The sequence below is a fragment of the Terrapene carolina genome, unplaced genomic scaffold (genome assembly GCF_002925995.2).
Source record: "Terrapene carolina triunguis isolate 2854851 unplaced genomic scaffold, T_m_triunguis-2.0 Scaffold62, whole genome shotgun sequence".
Taxonomy (NCBI): domain Eukaryota; kingdom Metazoa; phylum Chordata; order Testudines; family Emydidae; genus Terrapene; species Terrapene triunguis.
In genome coordinates, this window is record NW_020664413.1 from 34067054 (window position 1) to 34089857 (window position 22804).

General features: G+C 38.9%; 1 protein-coding gene across 15 annotated transcripts in view; it reads right to left on the reverse strand.

The window, feature by feature from the left end:
* Positions 1-22804, reverse strand: part of LOC112111063 (sodium channel protein type 1 subunit alpha) — a 107969-nt gene that overhangs the window by 11490 nt on the left and 73675 nt on the right. For all 15 annotated transcript variants that reach the window (XM_026647542.2, XM_026647540.2, XM_026647535.2 and 12 more), the window contains one exon: positions 6265-6546. In XM_026647542.2, the coding sequence (XP_026503327.1) occupies positions 6265-6546 (282 nt within the window). The remainder of the gene's footprint in view (positions 1-6264; positions 6547-22804) is intronic.

The window sequence follows — 22804 nt, forward strand, 5'->3', positions numbered from 1 at the left end:
GGAAGTGGTGGAGGAGCCCTTCTGGACGGTGTGTTTTATTTTCTCTGATCCAAACACACACCACCTGAATCCTCATAAATGGTCTCCCAGACAGACTGGAATTATTTTTAATTATGTATGCATTTATATTATAATGAATATATTCATATTAACATAGATTAACCCCCAATAAATAGATACAAAGAAAAAGAAAAAATGCAGATCTCCAACCACATCTGAGACAAGGGGAAAGAACTGAGGAACTCTCAAAGCCCACATAGTTAATTATTATTACATAAAAGAGCAACTTAAAAAAGAGAGGATGTGTAGAAGCTTCAAGGGGTGAGGATGGAGAAGCACTAACTATTAAATGCTACTTAATTGTAGTATCTTTAAAAAGAGCTGAAATAGAATCTGTATTCACTACACTATCACAATTTCACAAAGTCATATATAGAACATTACTGCTCCCAACAAGTGAAGAAAAAAACCCAGAAAAACAAATCAGAATTCCCAAGTAAAAAAATTAGGGAGAATGGGTTATGAACTGATACCTCGCTGGAATCCAATATGCTCCCTCACTGTAGTGGTTGGTTTCCTTTTGAATCCCTCAAGTGAGTCATCAGGAAACAATGAATACAATCATCATCGTAAAAAAATATTTATGTTAATTGATACTATGGGGTGAACAAACCCCCTTCCATCATTTCCCAAACTGGAAAGTTCACTTAAGTTACAGAAATCTTTTTCTTCAGGTCTGTGTTGCTCTGGAATAGTAGAATACATGTAGAGGAAATTCAGCACTAAGGTGCTGAAGTTAGTAAATGGATACAGCTCCTACTGAGGTCGATGCCAGCTTATGTTAGACTTGAATTTGGCCTATAACGTTTTCCTCAAGAGAAGTAAAGCTTTACTTACATATTTCCAAAATTACTGTCTTTATCCCTACTGAATAAAATCAGAGTACAGGAGTCCAGAAATTTATCTCAGTTACACTGATGTAACTTGGCGTAGCTCCAATGATTTCTCATTCACACTGATTTAAATCTGGAATAACTCCACTGATTTGAAAGTGGTTACTTTAGATTACACGAGTGTAGCTGAGATCAGAATCTGACCCAAACCATTCTGGCCAAAGAACCCAGATAAGCCTAAGTATAAATTTGAATGGAATTAAAAAAAACCTCAAAAACAAACAAAAACAAAAACCAAACCCAACTTACTGTCAGCAAGAGTGGATCAAATTTTTAGTGAAAACTGTAAGATCGCACAGGTGTTATGCCACTCTATTCCTTTACTAAAGCCAAGCAACCTGAGATGATTTTTAGGAACGTTTTCAAGTGTCTATTTTTGGGCAGAACAATATATTGCTTTTAGTTAATATCCTGTTGGTGCTTTATAGCTGTCCACATCTGCCTGGTAGAACTGCATTTTATCATCCACACTTTTTACCCCACATTTCAAAATTTCTGTTTTCTCCTCCTTTTTATCTACCTTGAAGCAAAAGAATCAATTCAGTATTTACCCTAATGGCTTGCAAAATTTTGACCAGAGAAGTGTCTCTTACCCCCAGGAGATTTACTTACCAGAGGAAATCCAAAATACTAGATTTCAGGTTTATACTTGTTACAAGAGAGTCATGCCACAAAGGAGATACCAGCAGATGCCCTTTATTTTCTCCCAACACCTCCCTCTCCTTCTCCACTTAGAGCTGCATGAGAACTGGGAAGAAGGAGTTTCTCCAGCTTCGTCACTTCTCTTCAGGGATATAGAAAATCTTCACACAAGTTTAGACATCCTTCCCCCTCCCCCCACAAATCTCCTCAAAAAAACAAGTCGTCCGCAGATTCACACAGACCAAAACCAGCTGTATTGGACCATAAAATGGAAAGTTTTGAACTAGTGGCATCTTCAGAGCCTACATAGAATGAACACTGAAATGTCATGTAAAAAGATACAAACCCAAACTACAAATGTATTCTGGAAATTGTTCTTAGTCTCTGATCACCAAAGTCTTAATTGATATTTTCCAGGATTCTGTAAAACTGTTGGCACATATCATGAACCCATGTGTTTTAGCCAGAAAAACTTTATGGCTCTGCACTTGTACTAGGAAATTTCTCTTCTAAGGTTCTGATTTCTGTAGAGATAAACTAGACTGAAAGAATTCTTCATAAAACTCACCCAAGAGAGATCCACAGATATTTTTATCAGCTCAGAAAAATCGACTGTGATACAGAGGCAGTCTAAATTCAGAATTTACAGGTTTTTTTTTCAGAAACTAGACCAGATCTTCTGGGTGTGCCACCTGTCTAGTGACTCAGACGAAGGATCTTTATAAAACTTCTATTTACTTTTCAGCATGACTCTCATAAGAGAAATAATATTTATATTCAGAGAACATTAGAGATTAATCATGGATGAGAGGGCTAGGTCCTGATTTTGGAAAAAAAGTTTTTTTTTTATAGAAATCCTGTTCCTTCTTCCTTTAGCATTGTAATCTCCTCTATCCATGCCTTCTCCATGATAAAAAGGAACTGTTTCTAGAATCTCCTGCTCCAAACAGAAACCAGAAGAGATCTAAGGAAACAGGAATTTACTCCAGATTATCTACTGTCCAGAAAGGCTACAAGAACCTACAATATTTCTCTCCCAGAAAGATGTGACTCAGCTGGTTAAAAAAAATGGGTAATGCTAACAAAAAGATAGTTTGAAAAACAAAGCCCTTCTAATGCTACTGCCCTTCTGCAAAAGGCACCTTTGTTGCATAATATAGGGCATGTCTACACTGCAATTAAAAACCCACAACTGGCCGTGCCATCTGACTTGGGTTCACAGGCCTTGGGCTAAGGGGCTGTTTAATCATGTTGTAGATATTCGGGCTCAGGCTGTAGCCCAAGCTCTGGAACCCTCACAGGTCCTAGAGTCTGGGCTCCAGCCCGAGCCTCTATATCACAGTTAAACAACTCCTCAGCCCAAGCCCTTTAGCCCGAGTCAGCTAGCATGAGTCAGATATGGGTTTTTAATTGCAGTGTATAGTTGATATGCCCCCATTAATGCTTATCAGTTGTCGCTAAGTTTGTCAGAAAAAGCAATGGTATTGCCCCCCATGTGGAAATTTCCACACTACTCAATAAAGCTTTTCCTTAGTTTCCTAGCAGCCTGAGCCAAAGCCCATTCATGTCAATGGAAAGCCTCACAATAACTTCAATCAGCTTTGGCTCAGACCGTTAGGGAGCCGGGGAAAGAACTCTTTTGACTCCTGTTGACTTCAGTGGGCTTCTGGTTCAGGAGTTAAGAATGCAGATAGTGGCTCTCCACAGAGCAGAGTGCAGATAGTGGCCCAAAGAGGAAGCACAGCAAGAATATCCATTGACAATCACACTTTTGTATCTAGATTCCTCAGGATTAATGTTTTATCTTAAGCCATTAGCCAAATGCACAATTTCTCCCAAAAGCATTATCTATATTCATATAGATATATAAGCATAATTATGGTACTCAGCCAATCAATTCCTAATATCTGTTCCTTTCAGTTACCCGTTTTGTTGCTACATATTCAGTAGGAAGGGTAGATACACAAAAGTTCTGATATTTCCATCTTTTCTTCATCAAAGATCAAAGTAGTCTTAAGGCTCTGCCCTAGATTCTTGTCTAACATGGTATCTCTTTTCCATATCAATTAGAAGATGGCTTTTTTAATTTCTGCCCTTATCAACAAAGCTATGTACAGAGCCCTGAAAAGCTACGTCTCTGAGTCATGTTCTTCACTGTGTTCTTTAAGCCACATAATAAAAGGTTCTAAAGTAGTCATTTTCAAATTTACAAAAGGGATTTACAAGCACAAGTTCCACTGAAAGCCAATTAGACTTTTGCTCTGAAATCCTATAGGCACCTTTGAAAATTTCCCCTTATTGTGCTCTTATTGTTCCATGATTGCAAAATGGATATTATCACTTTATCGCACACATCTTCAAAGATGTAGAGCTCCCTGTCCATTTTGTGGGCAGCCAGAAGAGACTCTTTGGTCAAGGAAATGAATAAACACAAATGTGCGCGCTCTCTCAATAGTTTCTACAAGCTCTATATCAGAATGGAAAAAAGAAGTGGTGGCATTGCCCAAGTTCCATCCACAAACCAAGTTCCACACAGCAAGGTTTGCCTCCTTTAGATAACAGAATGAGACACTACTCTCAGTATATTGTGCAGATGTTCAAAATACTACCATGCATCTTCTGCTGGATCCTTGGGCCTGGCTCTCCCTCACTGAGGTACCGGTACACCCATAGGCAGGACTGGATTAAGGCACAGGCAAAATAGGCTCACACCTATTATCCAAGCTCCCAGAGTCATGCAATGGATTTAGAAATCTAAGTTTTCATTTAAAAAAAATGTTTCTAGCCCTCATGGTGACTCACAGACTTTAAGGTCAGAAGGGATTATCGTGATCATCTAGTCTGACCTCCTGCACATTGCAGGTCACAGAACCTCACCCACCCACTCCTGAAATAGACCCCTAACCTCTGGCTGAGTTACTGAAATCCTCAAATCATGATTTAAAGACTTCAAGTTACAGAGAATCCACCATTTACACTAGCTTAAACCTGCAAGTGACCATGCTGCAGAGGAAGGCGAAAAAACCCCAGCCAATCTGACCCAGGGGAAAATTCCTTCCCAACCCCAAATATGGTGATCATTTAGATCCTGAGCATGTGGGCAAGACCCATCAGGCAGATATCTGGGAAAGAATTCTCTGTAGTAACTGAGACCCCCTCTCCATCTAGTGGTTGAAAAGAATAGCTTGAAAATGAGAACCAAGTATAAATGTTGCAGTGATGCCTTCCTGAGTCTGCAGACAGCCTCCGGCAGAGGAGAGAACAGCAGTCACTAAAGACAGAAAGGAATACACCTGGTCCTACCTCCATCCCTGAACAGACCAGGCTCCCACTGTCTGGAGAGGCCCTGGACTAGTTGGGGACGGCTTGGAGGACACCTTGCTGAGCTCTGCAGGAATGGCTTCCCTTTGGTGGGGCTCATTTCCCACCCTGGACTCCCTTCCTCCACTCTGGCCTATTGGCTCCGCAGGGCAGATTGAGAGAAAAAAGTGTTGTAATTCTTTCAAGTACAAACCACTTGTGTTACCAAATCAAATTATATTCACAGTGGATTGTGCACATTTTCATAACATGCTTGTCACTCTTCCATGCGGCGATCGGTAGTGAAATGCTTAACAATGTTGATATTTAAATTATTGTAATTGCGCATTTGAGACACCACCCTACTAAGATGAATGAGGTAGTTCACAATTGTCTGAAATTGTTTTGTCAGTTTATGCTCGGATCATGTTTTCATGATTTTCTTCACAAACATAAAGGCTCTGGGCTCACTTTTTTTTTTTTTTTTTTATTTTTTAAATAAAAGCTCAGATTCTGGAAAACTAGGTGACAGCTTTTTTTAAAAAAGAGTATGAAGTTGCCAGCTTGATGTGATTCTGTCAAATTAAAGCCCTGAACTGTAGACTCATTTTCTTGGCTTTAGCTGCTGGATCATTTGAGGCATAGGATATTTCTTCACTGCCGAAAAAGGCAATTTTTTTTTTACAACAAGATAGCTAACATACATTAATTATCTTGCTGTAAAAACACCTTTTTGGCAGTGAAAACACAGCCATAGAGTGCCATAGCCCTCCTCATGCTTTAGGGATACTCCCCTGGATTCTAATTTTGTTAAGAAAACTCCACAAATTAGTTGGTGTGGGGACTCAAGGGGACAGATTTTATAGATAAGGCTATCTAATGGTCTTCCTTCTGCTTCACCTACTTCTCTGTGTACTGAGGAATTGCTTCTCAGATCACACCAGTCTGCACTGGTGGCAGCTGAATCACTGAAAAGGGAATTTCTTATTTGAGAATTCTTTTCTGTGACTTAGTTACACCAATGCAGACTCCTGCCCTTTAGTAACAATAACATTAAGAGTACCCATGTGGTGTAATACCATTCCAAGTTACAACTCTGAAAATTCTCAAACCAGTAATGAGAAAGAGGGAGGGAGGAAGGGAGAAGGAATCATCCTGCTGGAAAGCATGGAAATCCTTGGTTCCTACTAATTATCATCTGCCTATATGATATGACAGAGAAATATTAGCCATCGATGCACTGGTATTACTGAGTCACAGACAAAAATTACCAGGTAAGAATTGCTCTTTTAGTGACAAAAAATGGGAAAAAATTGCTTTTTACTATTACATATAAGCAATAAGAGGTATATGAAGAGTAATCACTTACTACTTGAAGTAAAGAAAGATACCCAAATCCTACATTATCAAAGTTTACTTTCACGTTTTTCCATCGGGCAGTTTCATTGTTTTTTATGAGTTCCTCGCACTGACTAAAATTGTTGATTCTGTCGACTTCAAACCTTTCATCAGATGTGGTGTTAACACAGTAGTAGAACTTCCCAGCAAACAGATTTACTCCCATGATGCTGAAAATTAGCCAGAATATGAGACAAACGAGAAGCACGTTCATGATGGATGGAATTGCTCCTAAAAGGGCATTCACAACCACCTAGTACACAAATACAGAGGGGAAAAGAAAAGAGTGTAAGAGTACTTACGACAGTAAAATAATTACATTGTTTTACCAATGCTTAATCAATCTAAATTTTTATTAAAAAGCTAATACTAAAAATGTTAATGCAATATGTTAATGACAATAGTGTTACTCTATTCTTTTAAATATTTAAAGTTACCCAGAAGAACAAAAAAAAATTGAGAAAAACTAAAATATCTAAATGAAGAACAAAATAGAAACCTGGTGGTAGTAAGATGAAGTCTTACATTGATGTGCTCTATAAAAAAAAAGAGATAAATGTTAAATATAAATACAGAAAATTAAAATAATCTAAAGATGCAATAAATTATAGTGTGGGCAAACTTAAAAATGATTGGTGGCATGTAGATTTGTTAAATATGCCTGTGAAATTAAAACTGAAAACACAATGCCCAAAATTTAAAAACCAAGAACTACATAAAAAGGATTAATCAAGATTTATATAATATCTTTATTGCCTTATAGATCCATGCATTATTATTACAAAGATTAATTTCTTTGCATAGATAAGCAAGACAGTTTTGCAATATGTGTTTATTTGAATCAACATAGTTTATTTCAAGCTCCAGTCTTGTTTCATTTATTGAGTTTAATTCAGTAAACTTATTTTAAATGAAACAATTTTTAAAAATCAGTGAATGAACAATTCCAAAATCTACAGAGGGAATTTGATAAAAGAAGAGATCAAAAGAGCAAATGCAAAAGAGCACAGAGCTCTTTGAATAGACTAAACAGGGATTAAATTGACTATTAAAATACCTTTAAAAAAGTATCTTCCAAAATAATGCAGGGTTTTAGTTATCAATGAAAAGCTAGATTTCTATCCTGCAAAGCAGTTGCTGGATGGGGGGAAGGGGGGACTTCCTTTGGGAGGAATACATTTGATTTACCACATGAAGTATTATTAATTGCTTACAGTAGGTCTTGTATATTGTAGCAATCCTTAACAAATCATCCAGCAAGTTATCATCCAGAAAATTTGTCCTAGGCTTTGTCTACATGACAAAGTTTTACCAGCATAGCTATTTTGGTTAGGAGTGTGAAAAAAATCATACCCCCTAGATGACAGAGCTATGCCAGCAAAAGCCCTGCTGTAGATGCAGTTATACCAGCAAAAGAGTACTTTGGCAGGATAGTTAATGTTGTTCAGGGAGATGGTTTAACTATACCAGCAAAGGAACTCCTTTGTCAGTATAAGCTGTGTCTCCACTAGGGGACTTTGCCAGCATAACTATACCGGTATAGCTATGCGGGCAAAGTACACACACCCCTAACTACCACCAGCATGTAATGTAGTAGGACAGGGGGAAACTGATGACTGGCTCCTTCCCCTTCTCCTCCTTTGAAGCTCTGAAGCTCCACAGATGAGAGAACTCTCTGCCTCTTGAGGATGAAGTCCTGCAGGGCTTTAAAGACACAGCACTAATCATCTGTGATTTTTAACTCACCCAGTGAGTAGATTTTGATGGGGGATATGGAGTGAGATCCTTGATTTATCTAAGCAATATCAAGATCACACAGGGTTTTCTTTCATTAATTTATAGCTTCTTGCCTACGCTATTCCCTGGAGGCAAGATGTCACAATAGTAATTTACAGTAGAAACATGAGGTTGGTTTTTCTAATATACAGTAAATAACTCATGTGCCTGTCAAAGCTACAAAAAAATTGTGGGGAGTGTGCTTGTCTACACAGCAGAGCAATCACTTCGCCCCTAAATCTGATACTAAATCTACTGATTTATTGTTTATTTGTGATTTGTTTTGAACTCTGGTTTTGCCTCAGCACAGAATACCATATGGGACCTTGTAAGGAGCAGTTGAATCTTAATATATTAAACAAAATTTAATATATGGGCCTGATTCTCAGTGATGCCATTCCTACAGTGGGGTGGGAATGGAATAGGCTGAGGAGGTAGTTTTAGCTGGCTTTAATCTACCTTTGCACTTCCTGTTTTCTGCTCCATGCAGGGGCCTTCCCAGCCCTCTGTGTAGGTAAGAGCAATCTCAGGGCTGCTCAAACTTACTCTCTGTTTCCCAGAGCCCCCTATGAGTCCTGGGAAGCACAGTATAGCCATAGTACAGTACACTCCAGCTACACCCCTGCCAAGCCCCCAGTATGACCCCTATGCCACAGCCTAGGATCAAGACCAGTATAGAGCCCTTACATCAACTTTACACTAGCTGGGCAGGCCCCTGCACACTGGCTATTCTCAGGGGTCTTTTCTGCCTGCTTTAAGGACTCTTTCCATTGACAGCGTGGCATAAAGGGGCATTAATGAAACTGAGAATCCACCCAAATACTCAATCAAAAGTTTAATTTTTAAAAGAGGAATGAATTTCTTCCTTAGTGGCTTCTACTCTTATTGGTAACTTTAAGGGAAGTATGCTTGTGTTCTTAAGATTTCTATAATAGAAAATAAGAAGTTCCTACAAAAATGTCTGTATACTCCAATCAATATTTTCATTTAGTAAAAAGACGGAAGGGGTGACAGTGAGGTTCTGGGCACTGGAAGGCTATTCTCCAGAGACTGAGGAAAGGGCTGTAGGAGACAAGGATTTATTTATCCCATTCAGTAAGAAATGTAAATCGCTTGCTAACTAGGTTGATGAGATTGAGAATAAAATGAAAATTAGAAACGTGTAGAATTCATTTCAAGACTGAGTTGGTCTATGTCACTGTTTATCGCTACATGCTTATCTGAAATTCTAGGTCAGCTGGTGCCTTTGACTTTATTTCTGAATGCAGAATCTCCAGGACATGTTATATTGATCTTTACTCCTCCCTTTAAAATTTTATCTTTGTGTAGAAATCTGAAAACAGAGATATCAAGAGAGGAAGGTGGGGGTTATTTGCATGTCCTATATAAATTAGAAAGAATTGTTTTGTTTTATGAATGTAGTGGTTGTCTCAGGTACTGGATTAACAACAGATCCAGCACAGGCACCAGAATATTAACAACAACAATTATTGTTATAAATAAATACATAATTATTGTTGAAGGAAATTGCTGTCCAGGTATCTCACATCTTCAATTGAGAGGGCAATCCAGTCTCTCTATTCAGACTGCTAAAAAGGAAGACACTTGTTCTTGGAATTAGAACTAAATGGATTCTACCAACTCATTTCATATAGGTCACTGAATAACCATCAAATGGTAACAATTTTTGGTCACTACTGACCTGGATGCGAACTGGTGACCTAGAGATGAAAGGCTCTGTATCCTATTACCAACCCCTTGAGCTATCCAGGCCCCCTGGAAATATTTTTAAGAAAAGAAGAAAAGAAAATTAAACCTTTTAAATGAAGAAAATTAAACCTTTTGGCACCAGTAATGAGCCTTTGCCCTATCCTGCAAAGCTGTCAGACTGGATTCTTCATGCTGCTCCTATGCTTCTGGATCCACTTTTTAATTGCACCTTGTAAAGAGTTCTTTCACATATGCTATGGTAGTAACATGTAGAGTTGGAAACCATTGTTCTTAAATTTTGTCGGGAATGACTGAAATATACTAATATGAGGAGAATCTGGCCAGTGTCTTACACAACTCATTCTATGTTAATATGTGTATGTACTACATGTTTTTGGTAGGAGGGCTGTAAAGTTTTAGATTTGCAGCCCAGTATTTATGAATGTCTTATGTGTAATTTGTGGACACTCCTACAACAGTCACTGCAAATGTAATGAAAAAAATAAGTTAAAAAGAGAAGTGAATATAGTGGAAGCTTCAAGTAACATTTCTTCATCACTTGAACAATTTAACAGAAAAAATAAATTGTCAACCTCTTCTTCTGAGGTACATTTTGCAAGGGGTTAACAGTTTTGAAAAGTATACTTCCTATTAATGCTCTCTCTTCAGAACTAAATCAGACATCACACAGTTATAAAAGATGTTTCTGTTTAAACAAGGGGCTGTCTTACAAGGACTTCAGCTTTTGAGCTGGAGGGGACCATTGCAACACCTAAGGGAGATAGGAATCATAGAACCAGTATCTACAGAAGGGAATTTCCTACTTTATATTCCATACGCTTTGCCCTTTATAAGCAAACAGACGGCAATTCTGGACATCAAGCCTATAAGTAGATGTATGAGGAACAGCAAATTTAAAGTGAAAATTCTGGAATCATTAGCCTGAAAGAGCTCTTCACATCACAAGACAACACAGAAAGCTTTTGAAGATCTACTGCCAAGACAACTTAGAACCAAATTCTTACTTTTCCTGATTTTGAACCAATCAGAAGGATTAGGGATATACTTTCTATTGATAAAGGTTGATTTACTGGTATTAACATTATGAAGAACGATATCACAGATGACTGCCTTTTCAACAGAATACTGCTGAATTTTTCAGCAGAATTAATTTTAAAGGTGATTTTTGCTCCATGCAGTATATGAGAAGATCATAACATTCACAAAATCATAGAAATGTAGGGCTGGAAGGGACTCAAAAGGTCTAGTCTAACCCCCTGCACTGAGGCAGGACCAAGTATACCATTCTTCTGCTTAAATCTATTTTAGGAGAAAGAAGTTCCTTGGAATAATTTGGAAGTGTTGTAGAAAGCCATAAAAGTCTATTTTAAAAGTATTGCAGAATTTAGGAAGTCTTCTTCATTGTTTGTAATAAATTCATCCCACGGACTTAGTTATTATAATAATAATTTTAGAAAACAAAAATTATGCCAGGCATTTTACAAATTCAATTGAAAAGAAATAGTTTCCTGCCTCAACGAAATTACAACCTAATTTTAATTGTGATGAGTGAGAACAATAAACAGGAGGGAGGAGAGGGATGAAGAAGGATGAGGGTTATAACAATAACATCATGTAATTACTCAGTTAAGGGGCATTATGTTGGTAGCTCAATTAAAAGGGTTTTGTTTTTCATTTAAAGCTAATAAATTAATCACTCGCTTCTTGTGGGCATATCCATTAATTTTATCAAAGTTACACCCAGTATGAATTTGAGCTAAGTAGTCTAGGGTAAGGAGTAGGGGAGGGGGAACAACAGCAAGAAGAGATGAGAAGCAGTTGGGAAGCCTACAAGTTCAAAATAGAACCATTCCAGCTCATTCAGCTCAGACAATGGTATTAGCATACACAATTATAAAAAACACATCCACTGAGAAAACTAGTGTACTATCACTCTTTGACTAAACACTACAAGTTAAACATTTGCAATAGACAAGCACCTTTTGGACTAGTGATACTGCAAGCTGTAATAGAATGCCAACTTTTTTTAAGGTTTCCCTAATAATAAATTCCAAAAAAGTTGTACAAAAATAATATTTTTGTCTGTTTTTTACCTCTTGATTCTCATTTCTCACATCTGAAAATAATCAGACTGGCTTTTCTTGAAGATAATTAATCTTTTTCTTTAAAGAGACCATCACTGTTCTAGGTCTCATGCTCCCAATGGGAAACAGGATGGAAGTATCCTAGCTCAAAGCTTTCTGAGGAAGTATTAATTCCCATGTGATAACCAATAACCACCACTTGGCCAGGCCCCACTATCTGTTCCTGCTCTATTCCCTAGAGCTGTCCAGCCAGCTCTTTCTTGACTGTAGGTAGGCAAGGAGCTCCCATTTGTAGCTGTATCTGGGTTTCTAACACCACAGCTCGGGTTCCACCTTCCATATTGTACTATCAAAGTAATGGATATTCTTTGCTGATGTCCCTACCTTCCAGTCAGCCTCTAGTAAACTCAATATGATTTACTGTGGTCTACATGTCCTTTGATTCTCCAGGCTATGTGCCCCTCTTGCTGGCTCTCTTCAGATGACACATTGCCTCTGCACAAGGACCAAAAGTAATAGTCTCCATGAGACAGCCATCTATCTTCCAATACACTCCTGCCAAAAATATTACTCTGAGGAGCTCTGTATTGAATCTTCTGATAATTTGCATATTTGAACAAGGATTTGGCGACTAAGTGTGGTGTGTACTGACTGAATTAATCTAGTCAGTCATGTGGGTTCCTGACAGAGGAACTACCTTTGGCACACTGTGTAGTTGTCCCATTGCTGATGAAAGTCAGATATCTTGGTAGGTGGAGCTAGCCTCAGCACCCCTACTGATGCAGATAGTGCCAAGAGTTAGTGTGGCCAATGATGACATCTGCTCTGGTACCCCTGAATCTCCTGGCACTCCATCAATCATAGAATCGTAGGACTGGAAGGGACCTCGAGAGGTCATCTAGTCCAGTCCCCTGAACTCATCAGGACTAAGTATTATCTAGACCACCCCGATAGGTATTTGTCTAACCTGCTCTTAAAAATCTTCAATGGAGATGGAGATTCCACAACGTCACTGGGCAATTTATTCCAGTGCTTAACCACCCTGACAGTTAGGAAGTTTTTCCTAATGTCCAACCTAAACCTCCCTTGCTGCAATACCCCATAATGAGGTATTTGAATGGGATCAAGGGATTGTCAGGATCCCAACATGGGCAGTCAGGACCAAGGGTCAGATTAGGGGCAAACCGTGAAGCTGGGAGTAGTGGAGGAGTTTGTAGTCAGGTTCCAAGCCAGGGTCGATACCAAAGGTCAGAGTCTGAGTCAGGTTTCAGGGTCCAGGTCAGGAGGCAAAATGCAAGTCAAGCCAAGGTTGAAGTCAGGAGTTCAGGAGGAGGGAGCAGAAATGGTCATGGCAGCTACAGAATATCCACATGGTTGCCTGGACACTCCCTGGAATGTCCCCTTGGGTTTATATGTGGGGAGCTAATCAAGACCCATGATGCTTCTGCCTGTCAGACTGCATGATCTGTGTCCACAGCAGGTTGTAGGGCCATGAAGCACAAGCTGGTTACAGCTGCTGCTGGGTAGCAACATGGAAGACCAGCAGCCAGGTAGATCTCCCAGGCCTGGGTTCTAGACACGTGGGGTCTTACAGGGATGAGCCTGGACATGACTCTTCGGATTCTACTGATATATATCCACAGAGGGGAAAAAACCCACAGTGACCCTGCCCTGGGGGACTCAAATTTCTTCCATTTTTTGCAGATGCTGGCTATCACTGCTGGTTCTGAGTTTGTCCCTGACCAGGAATCTTCAAAGGTTATGGTGTATAAGTAAATGGATCAGATCTCCCTATTAAAAAGACTGTGCTTCTTTATATCCTTTCTTTGATTACCTGATCAAGTGTGGAAAATGCCTCTCTTCTCTATCACTATGTCCTTGGTAGAGAAAAAATACACCTTACCTGAGGACACCTCTGGCTGCTTTTTCTACTCCTCACATGAGAGAGTGAGACTATGGCCCGAGAAAGGAATAGCTGAACTGACAGAATTGTACCAAAGAAACCTTTGATACTGCGATCTTTTTATTGTTTTTTGTTTTTTAAAGATTTACCAATCTACAGCATTTAGCAGCAACAGGAGCAGCAGTTGTAGGGTACTTCCCTCAACCTCTTCGTACACTTTTTCCAAACACACATACAAAAAATATTTTTCAAAGGCTACAGAAGTACATCAGAAGCACACCAGGAAGCCTGTTAAACAACCACTGGACGATCAAGATGCTTAAGGATCACTCAAGGAAGATAAGGCCATTGCGGAGAAACTAAATGAATTCTTTCCATCGGTCTGCACAGCTGAGGATGTCAGGGAGATTCCCAGACCTGAACCATTCTTTTCAAGTGACAAATCTTAGGAACTGTCCAGACTGAGACCTCATTAAAGGCAGTTTTGGAACAAACTGATAAATTAAACAGTAATAAGTCACCAGGACCAGATGGTATTCACCCAAGAGTTCTGAAGGAACTCAAATGTGAAATTGCAGAACTACTAACTGTGGTATGTAACCTATCTTTTAAATCAACTTCTGTACCAGATGACTGGTGGATAGCTCATGTGACACCAACTCTTTAAAAAGGCTCCACAGGCAATCCTGGCTATTATAGGCAGTAAGCCTAACTTCAGTACTAGGCAAATTGGTTGAAACTATAGTAAAGAACAAAATTACTAGACACATAGATGAACACAATTCGTTGGGGAAGAGTCAACATGGTTTTTGTAAAGGGAAGTCATGCCTCACCAATCTACTAGAATTCTTTGAAAAAGTCAGCAAGCATGCGGACAAGGGTGATCCAGTGGATATAGTGTATTTTAATTTTCAGAAAGCCTTTGACAAGGTCCCTCACCAAAGGCTCTTAAGCAAAGTAAGCTCTCATGGGATAAGAGGGAAAGTCCTCTCCTGGATCAGTAACTGGTTAAAAGATAGGAAACAAAGGGCTAAAAGATAAGAAACATATAAATGGTCAGTTTTCAGAACGGAGAGAGGTAAATACTGGTGGCCACCAGGAGTCTGTACAGGGACCAGTACTATACAACATATTCATAAATGATCTGGAAAAACGGGTAAACAGTGAGGTGGCAACATTTGCAGATGATAGAAAACTACTCAAGATAGTTAAGCCCAAAGCAGACTGTGAAAAATTACAAAGGGATCTCAGGTATCAGAGGGGTAGCTGTGTTAGTCTGTATCCACAAACACAATGAGGAGTCCGGTGACACCTTAAAGACTAACAGATTTATATGGGCATAAGCTTTCGTGGGTAAAAAACCCACTTCTTCTGATGCATGGGATCTCACAAAACTGGGTGACTGGGCAACAAAATGGCAGATGAAATTCAATGTTGATAAATGCAAAATAATGCACACTGGAAAACATAATCCCAACTATATAGATAAAATGATGAGGTCTAAATTAGCTGCTACCACTCAAGAAAGATATCTTGGAGTCATTTGTGGCTACTTCTCTAAAAACATACACTCAATGTGCAGTGGCAACCAAAAAAGTTGACAATGTTGGGAATCATTAGGAAAGAGATAGATAATAAGACAGAAAACATTATATTGCCTCTATATAAATCCATGGTACGCCCACATCTTGAATACTGCATGCAGATGTGGTTGCCCCATCTCAAAAAAGATATATCGGAATTGGAAAAGGTACAGAAAAGGGCAACAAAAAATATTAGGGGTACGGAACAGCTTTCATATGAGGAGAGATTAATAAAACTTGGACTTTTCAGCTTGGGAAAGAGATGACTAAGTGGGGATATGATAGAGGCCATACAGATAGATAAAATCATGACTGGCGTGGAGTAAATAAGTAAATAAGGAAGTGTTATTTACTCCTTCTCATAACACAAGAACTAGGGGTCACCAAATGAAATTAACAGGCAACAGGTTTAAAATAAACAAAAGGCAGTCAAACTGTGGATCTCTTTGCCAGAGGATGTTCTGAAGGCCAAGACTAACAGGATTCAAAAAAAGAACTAGATAAGTTCATGGAGCGTAGGTCCATCAATGCCTATTAGCTAGAATGGACAGGGATGCAAAACCATGCAAAAACAGAGCCTTGTAGCAAGTTTCCCACTACAACCAACTTCCCATCATCTTTCTGTTGAAGGGAAACTTTGGACATTTTACTCCTGATAGTCCCTGATCACGTTGATATATGGGACTTGAAGCATTATTGCCTGGAGAGATTTCTGAAAACCAAATCTTGTAGCCCCAGAATTTCCCTCTGCCCTTAAGAATGCTCCAGGATGATATATAGCACAAAATCTAATTCCTCATGGCAAAGTCAAATCAGTGCCATCAGGCAAAAGAAGGAAGGAGTTTTATTACAGACCCTCCCTACTGCCTAGAAAATCAGATGGGCTTCGGTAACCACATGCACATAAGGATACTTCCCCTGCATCAAAGGTAACTTAGATGTAATATGAGAACAGCACTGCAATATTAATTTTGTATCTTTCTTTTTTGAGCTGGAATCAACCAGTGTTACTTGGCAGTGGTTGTGTCCTACCTATATATGTTAGTAGTCCACATATTCTGCTTTTTGGACAATTGGTTGACCAAAGACAGCACAATAAAACTGGCCTAAGAATCAGTTGTGTTGCCATAGGGGTGCTGGAATACAGCACTGGAATTCAAAATAAACTACACAAAGTACTATTTTGTCCCCTACAGACAAATGGAATACAAGGGAGCCCTGGTGGATTCAGTTCAAAGCCTTCCTGCCCCAAGACAGGATCCAGGGCATCATAATTCTAGCAGAAAGAATTTTTCAGTGTCAGTGGTGACTGCTTGGCCCATGCTATCAATTCTGAATCTCATAGATGTAAACTGTATTTATAGGACCCATAGCAAGTCTCCACACAAAACCACTTCAATAGACCCAGATATCTCAACAGAAGCAAGCATCAAAGGAACTCCAACTTCACATCTGGGTAATGGATGATATCCAGGCCTCTGTGTCCTTGTTGCAAGCCAGAGACAATCTTCAACAGTACTTTTAAATTACACCAGCACTAGTTGAAGTTACCATGGATGGAATGGGAAGCCCACATAGAAGAAGTTCACAATCAGGACATTTAGTATCTCAGGAACAATAGCTACACAAAAATGTTCTGGAGATAAGGGAAGCCCTAAATGCACCCAACTTACAGAGGCCTGGTTTCCCAAATCTTCCTGATTCAAAGTGCAAGCAGGCCACCAGGTTCTGTATAAAAAAGGAGGAAGATACTGGGTTGTTCCTCTTGTAACAGAAAGTTTGCAGGTGTGGGAAAAGGCTCTGTTTCACACGACATTGTCTACCACTACTTGCGTAACAGGAAAGGGGAACATGACTGCAGACACACTGCAGTGATTAGTTACTTTATCCTCTCCCAGCTTACGGTTCTTCACCTTAACAGTCTGGTTCCTGACATGGTATTGGGCCCAGGGGCATGATGTGTCTCAGCACATCTTCAGTCTTCGTGGAAGTGTACCATAAAGATTTATAAATGCAAGTTGAAAAGGTCAACTTGGCTCAACAAGACAGGGTTCTGGAGGCCCAAACTGCCAGAGAAAATGGGCTCAGAGGTAGTCTCAGCACATCAGGTGACATTCCCAAGGGGGTCTCTGTGACCCAACCCATCACACCAAGTTTTAAGGTATAAAGTGGCATTACAAAAGTAATTTTTATTCCAGCCAAAGGTGGTAGTGGTGGACCCTGTCTCTAATCAACTGCTCATCCGGACTATATTTTCCTTATGTTGTGATTCCTGCCTCCACAAACTAAGAAGTCCTTAATGTGAAGTAAATGCTTACAAAGTTGACCCAACTTTTTGTTTCATTTGACACCAATTTATTAGACCATCCCTAAAAGAACTAAGTCTAAAGGGCTGTCTGATGGGTTACATTTCTTACTGCAATGTCATAACAGACTTGCACATAAAGGGTTATGTCACAGGCAGGTTATCCTAGGCAGGTCAACTTCAGTAGCTCGCCTCAAGTCTGAGACATCCATGTGGTCTTCCTTGTACACTTATACAAAATAATATTCCTCAGTTTCAACTGGTTCAGTCACTCAATATAGGGGTGCCCCAACATTGCTGGCCTTTAGAGTTTACTTCTTTTCATGATGTCTTGTCTCTAAGTTAAGTAGGCAGATTTAAAAAGTTTGTTTTTCCCAGGAGACCACACATCTTTTAGTCCTCTGTTTGTTTATGTCTCTTTAATGGCGTTGTGATTACTTCATCCCTCCCACTTAATAAATTCCTCTTGATTAATAAATGATATTGGCCTATTTAGTACACTGCCTACTCAGTCTCCAAGATTAGGAATCCTGTAATGATCATATCTTTGAAGAAGGGGGAAATACCTGTAATTATGCTTCTTTGAAGCTATCTCACATGACTCTTATTCCCCATCATTCCTCACAGTCTGGGGGGTTTGTTTTTGATTTTTTTTATATCCATGGGGAAGTCTTGTATATATAGGAAAACCCTGTGGATTCCTGGTAGTATGATATAAAGCAGAATCTTGTGGAAATGAGAATATAAGTATTTACCCCAAAAACTCTCTTGGATCCAGCAGATAAAAAGAAGAGAGCCACCCTGAGCAGACCTACCCACTTCTACTAGTGCCTGCACGAAAATCAATAATATTTCATCAATAGAATCAAAAGCAGCAGACAGAGCTAATAATATCAGTACAGACACAGGATCTTCATCTATTTCCAGGACATCATCCACCAATGCGACCAATACATTTCCCCAATACCCAGGCCTGGACCCAGATTGACAAGGAAAATAGAAATCCAAGGATCTAGATATTGAGAGTCATTTTTCTACAACCTTTTCAATAATCTTATGTAAAACTGGCCAGTTAGATACCCGATTATAATTGGTCAGGTTGGCAACATCAAATGATATATTCTTGTAATAGTCATTCCTGGCTTCTTTAAGGGTAACCAGTAACCTGTCTCCCCTCACACTCCCAATGAAGTGCTGGCAATCTCCCCCAGAAATGGGCCTAATTCTTCCTCACTGGCTGCCACCAACCAGGTAAGATATGAGGTAGAGTTTGTGGAATGAAGTTCATCAGTGAGTTACACCAACTGAAACTCAAGAAAAGATACTGCTATGCCATGACCCTCACAAACATTGCCCTTCCACTGGCAGTTCAGCCTGAATACAAATGATTTACACTAGGGCTATCTATTAATCGCAGTTAACTCACGCAATTAACTCAAAAAAATTAATCGAGATTAAAAAAGTAATCGCTATTAATCACAGTTTTAAAATGTATTAAATATTTTGGATGTTTTTCTACATTTTCATGTATATTGTATTCTGTGTTTTAATTGAAATCAAAGTGTATATTATTTTGTATTACAAATATTTGCACTGTAAAAATGATAAACAAAAGAAATAGCATTTTTTAATTCATCTCATACAAGTACTGTAGTGCAATCTTTTTGTGAAAGTTCAACTTACAAATGTAGATTTTTTTTGTTACATAACTGCACTCAAAAACAAAACAATGTAAAACTTCAGAGCCTACAAGTCCACTCAGTCCTACTTCTTGTTCAGCCCTCTTCTTATTTACACAATGTCACCAGAAAGTGAGAACAGGCATTTGCATGGCACTTTTGTAGCCGGCATTGCAAGGTATTTACGTGCAGATATGCTAAACATTCGTATGCTCCTTCATGCTTTGACCACCATTCCAGAGGACATGCTTCCATGCTGATGACGCTCGTTAAAAAAATAATGTGTTAATTACATTTGTGACTGAACTCCTTGGGGAGAATTGTATGTCCCCTGCTCTGTTTTACTTGCATTCTGCCATATATTTCATGTGATAGCAGTCTCGGATAATGATCCAGCAAATGTTGTTCATTTTAAGAACATTTTCACTGCAGATTTCACAAAACGCAAAGAAGGTACCAATGTGAGATTTCTAAAGATAGCTACAGCACTCGACCCAAGATTTAAGAATCTGAAGTGCCTTCCAAAATCTGAGAGGTATGAGGTGTGGACTTTGTTTTCAGAAGTCTTAAAAGAGCAACACTCTGATGCGGAAACTACAGAACCAAAACCACCAAAAAAAGAAAATCAACCTTCTGCTGGTGGCATTTGACTCAGATAATGAAAATAAACATGCATCAGTCCACACTGCTTTGGATTGTTATCGAGCAGAACCCATCATCAGCATGGATACATGTCCCCTGGAATGACGGTTGAAGCATGAAGGGACAGATGAATTTTTAGCGCATCTTGCACATAAATATCTTGTGATGCTGGCTACAACAGGTGACACTGTAAACAAGAAGTGGGCAGCATTATCTCCTGCAAATGTGAACAAACTTGTTTGTCTGAGCAATTGGCTGAACAAGAAGTAGGACTAAGTGGACTTGAAGGCTCTAAAATTTTACATTGTTTTATTTTTGAATGCAGTTTTTTTGTACATAATTCTACACTTGTAAGTTCAACTTTCATGATAAAGAGATTGCACTACAATACTTGTATTAGGTGAATTGAAAAATACTATTTCTTTTGTTTTTTTACAGTGCAAATACTTATAATCAAAAATAAATATAAAGCGAGCACTGTACACTTTGTATTCTGTGTTGTAAGTGAAATCAGTATATTTGAAAATGTAGAAAACATCCAAAAATATTTTTAAAAATGGTATTCTATTATTGCTTAACAGTGCGATTAATCGCAATTAATTTTTTTAATCGGTTGACAGCCCTAATTTACACATGAACATCCATACTCACATATATCAGTATGCATATTTTGTCCATTTTTTAGGATACGCTATATATTTTAAAAATTAACTCTTTTTATGGGCCACTTTTATAATTCACTTCTATGGGGGGCTTCTTGCTTCCTAGACAATTTGAGAATAGGAAAAAAGTGTTCTTGGAACTGAGATCTTCTCAGCTACTGACACCTGACAAATAAGGTAGGAGTCTCACACTGAACTTTCGTTACTGAAGAAAGCCCCCAAACCTTTAAAGCTGGAAGACTTCCACCCTGTCTCACTCTGAAAACATGATACCAACTGGGAATGAGCACGCTGTGAGAAGATATTTTCAAAGAAGAAGAATTACTACTTAGAAAGTTTATCTTAACTACTCCCCCCCGCACCCACCCCCGAATATAGAACTTATCTGGCAATCCAACCTACCACATTTTTATCCTACAATGGGACTTAAAAAAAAAAAAAGGGTGAGAGAGAGGGAGATGGATGTGTTGCTTTTTTCCGTTGCAATCCATGTTCTTCAAAAAACACATAGGCAATTATATAATTTTCCTACTGAGTGGAGTGGAATGGGTAGGAGAGTAGGTAGATAAATGATATGTCAGATGAGATTTAGGTAAGATATTAGGAAAAACTTACTAACTATAAAGACAAGTAAGTATTGGAACAGGTAGTTTTTAAGAAAAGGTTAGACAAACACCTGTCAAGGATGATCTAGGTATACTTGGTCCTGCCTCAGCATGAGGGTATGAACTACATGATCTCTTGAAGTCCCTCACAGTCCTATATTTCTGATTCTATGTTTATGGAAAGTTTTTAATATCAAGAGAGCAGTTATAAACTGGAGTTGGAGGTGACAGAAAATGAAATAGTTCCAGGAGGAAAAATATAATCTGGTTGGAAAGTGATGGGGGGGGGGAAGGGGGTGTGAAGGTAGCAGTTTAGTAGTCCTCCACCTCTACCTCCTGAAGAACTTCTTGTAAGAATTTCTCTTATTTCTCTCCCAGTGGCAGTAATCATGATAGTTGTGTCTGTGTGCATGTGCTCTGTGCCCTGCTACTATCTGGCTGGATAATTCTTGAGAAAATAGCTCTCTGTGGTCTTTGTATCAACATCTTTGTGCTGTTTAACCTATAGGTGCTTGTTTTGAATTTGGTTTGCTCTGGGGTTTCTCTGCTAGAGACTCAGAGTGCTGAATGTACTGAGGAACTCCTAGAGTTTCCCAGGTATAGAGTGCACTCTGTGATGCTCTGACGGGATATTCTGGAGGGGAGTTTTAATAGCAGTGGATTGAGTGCCCACACCCATCGAAATTAGCAAGATAAATTAATTAAATCAGACTCCAAACCAAAAAAAGCCAAGTTATACAGTGCAGGATGATTTTGGTGGTCCCAGCATAAGCTAAGGATATAATGGGCATGAAGATCAATCTCCCCTCTCTCTGTTAGATGTAGTTCCCTCCAAAGGAGAGCTGAGGCCCACTGGTGGGCAGTGTGAGGACGACTGTCTTGCCCGGGTTCACACTACACTTCATTTGTGGATGAATGGCTGCTTTTAGTCTGCCAGTCTGTCAATCAGGCAACCATCATACACATACTTTTTTTAAAGAAAATAATTATAGCTATCTGGTGGAATCCACCTTTAAACAATTCATATCCCATAAGGTAAGGTATATCGCTATGATATAAGAACTGGAGAGTTCCTTGTTTCCCTTTAATGTTCTCATGAACTCATTTTGCTATATAATTTTACTTTGATGCCAAGTGAATGTACTCTGATCTTAATGGACTATTTGAACTACAATTATATAGCTAAAATTTAAAATACAACCATAGTCTGAAAAATGTCAGGACAGTTTGATGCATGGTCAAAAGTGGAGATGAACTTTCATTTTAGCAAATCGATCCTTCCATACCTGGTCCTGGATTCCCTGAAGTGCAGAAAATAGGAAATGAGTAAGAAGAAAATGCAAGAGTCGAGACAGGATATGATTAAGATATGAGCAAAAACTTCAAAAAAGCAATCAAGGTAAGAATGAATCCTGTCAATGTTTCAGAGGTGAAATAGGCAGATACATAGACAAAAATGCGTTAGGGAACAGAAAGTTTGGGGTTTCAGATTAAGATTTATAACAAGATTTTCTACTTCTGGAGTAAAACTAGCATTGAGT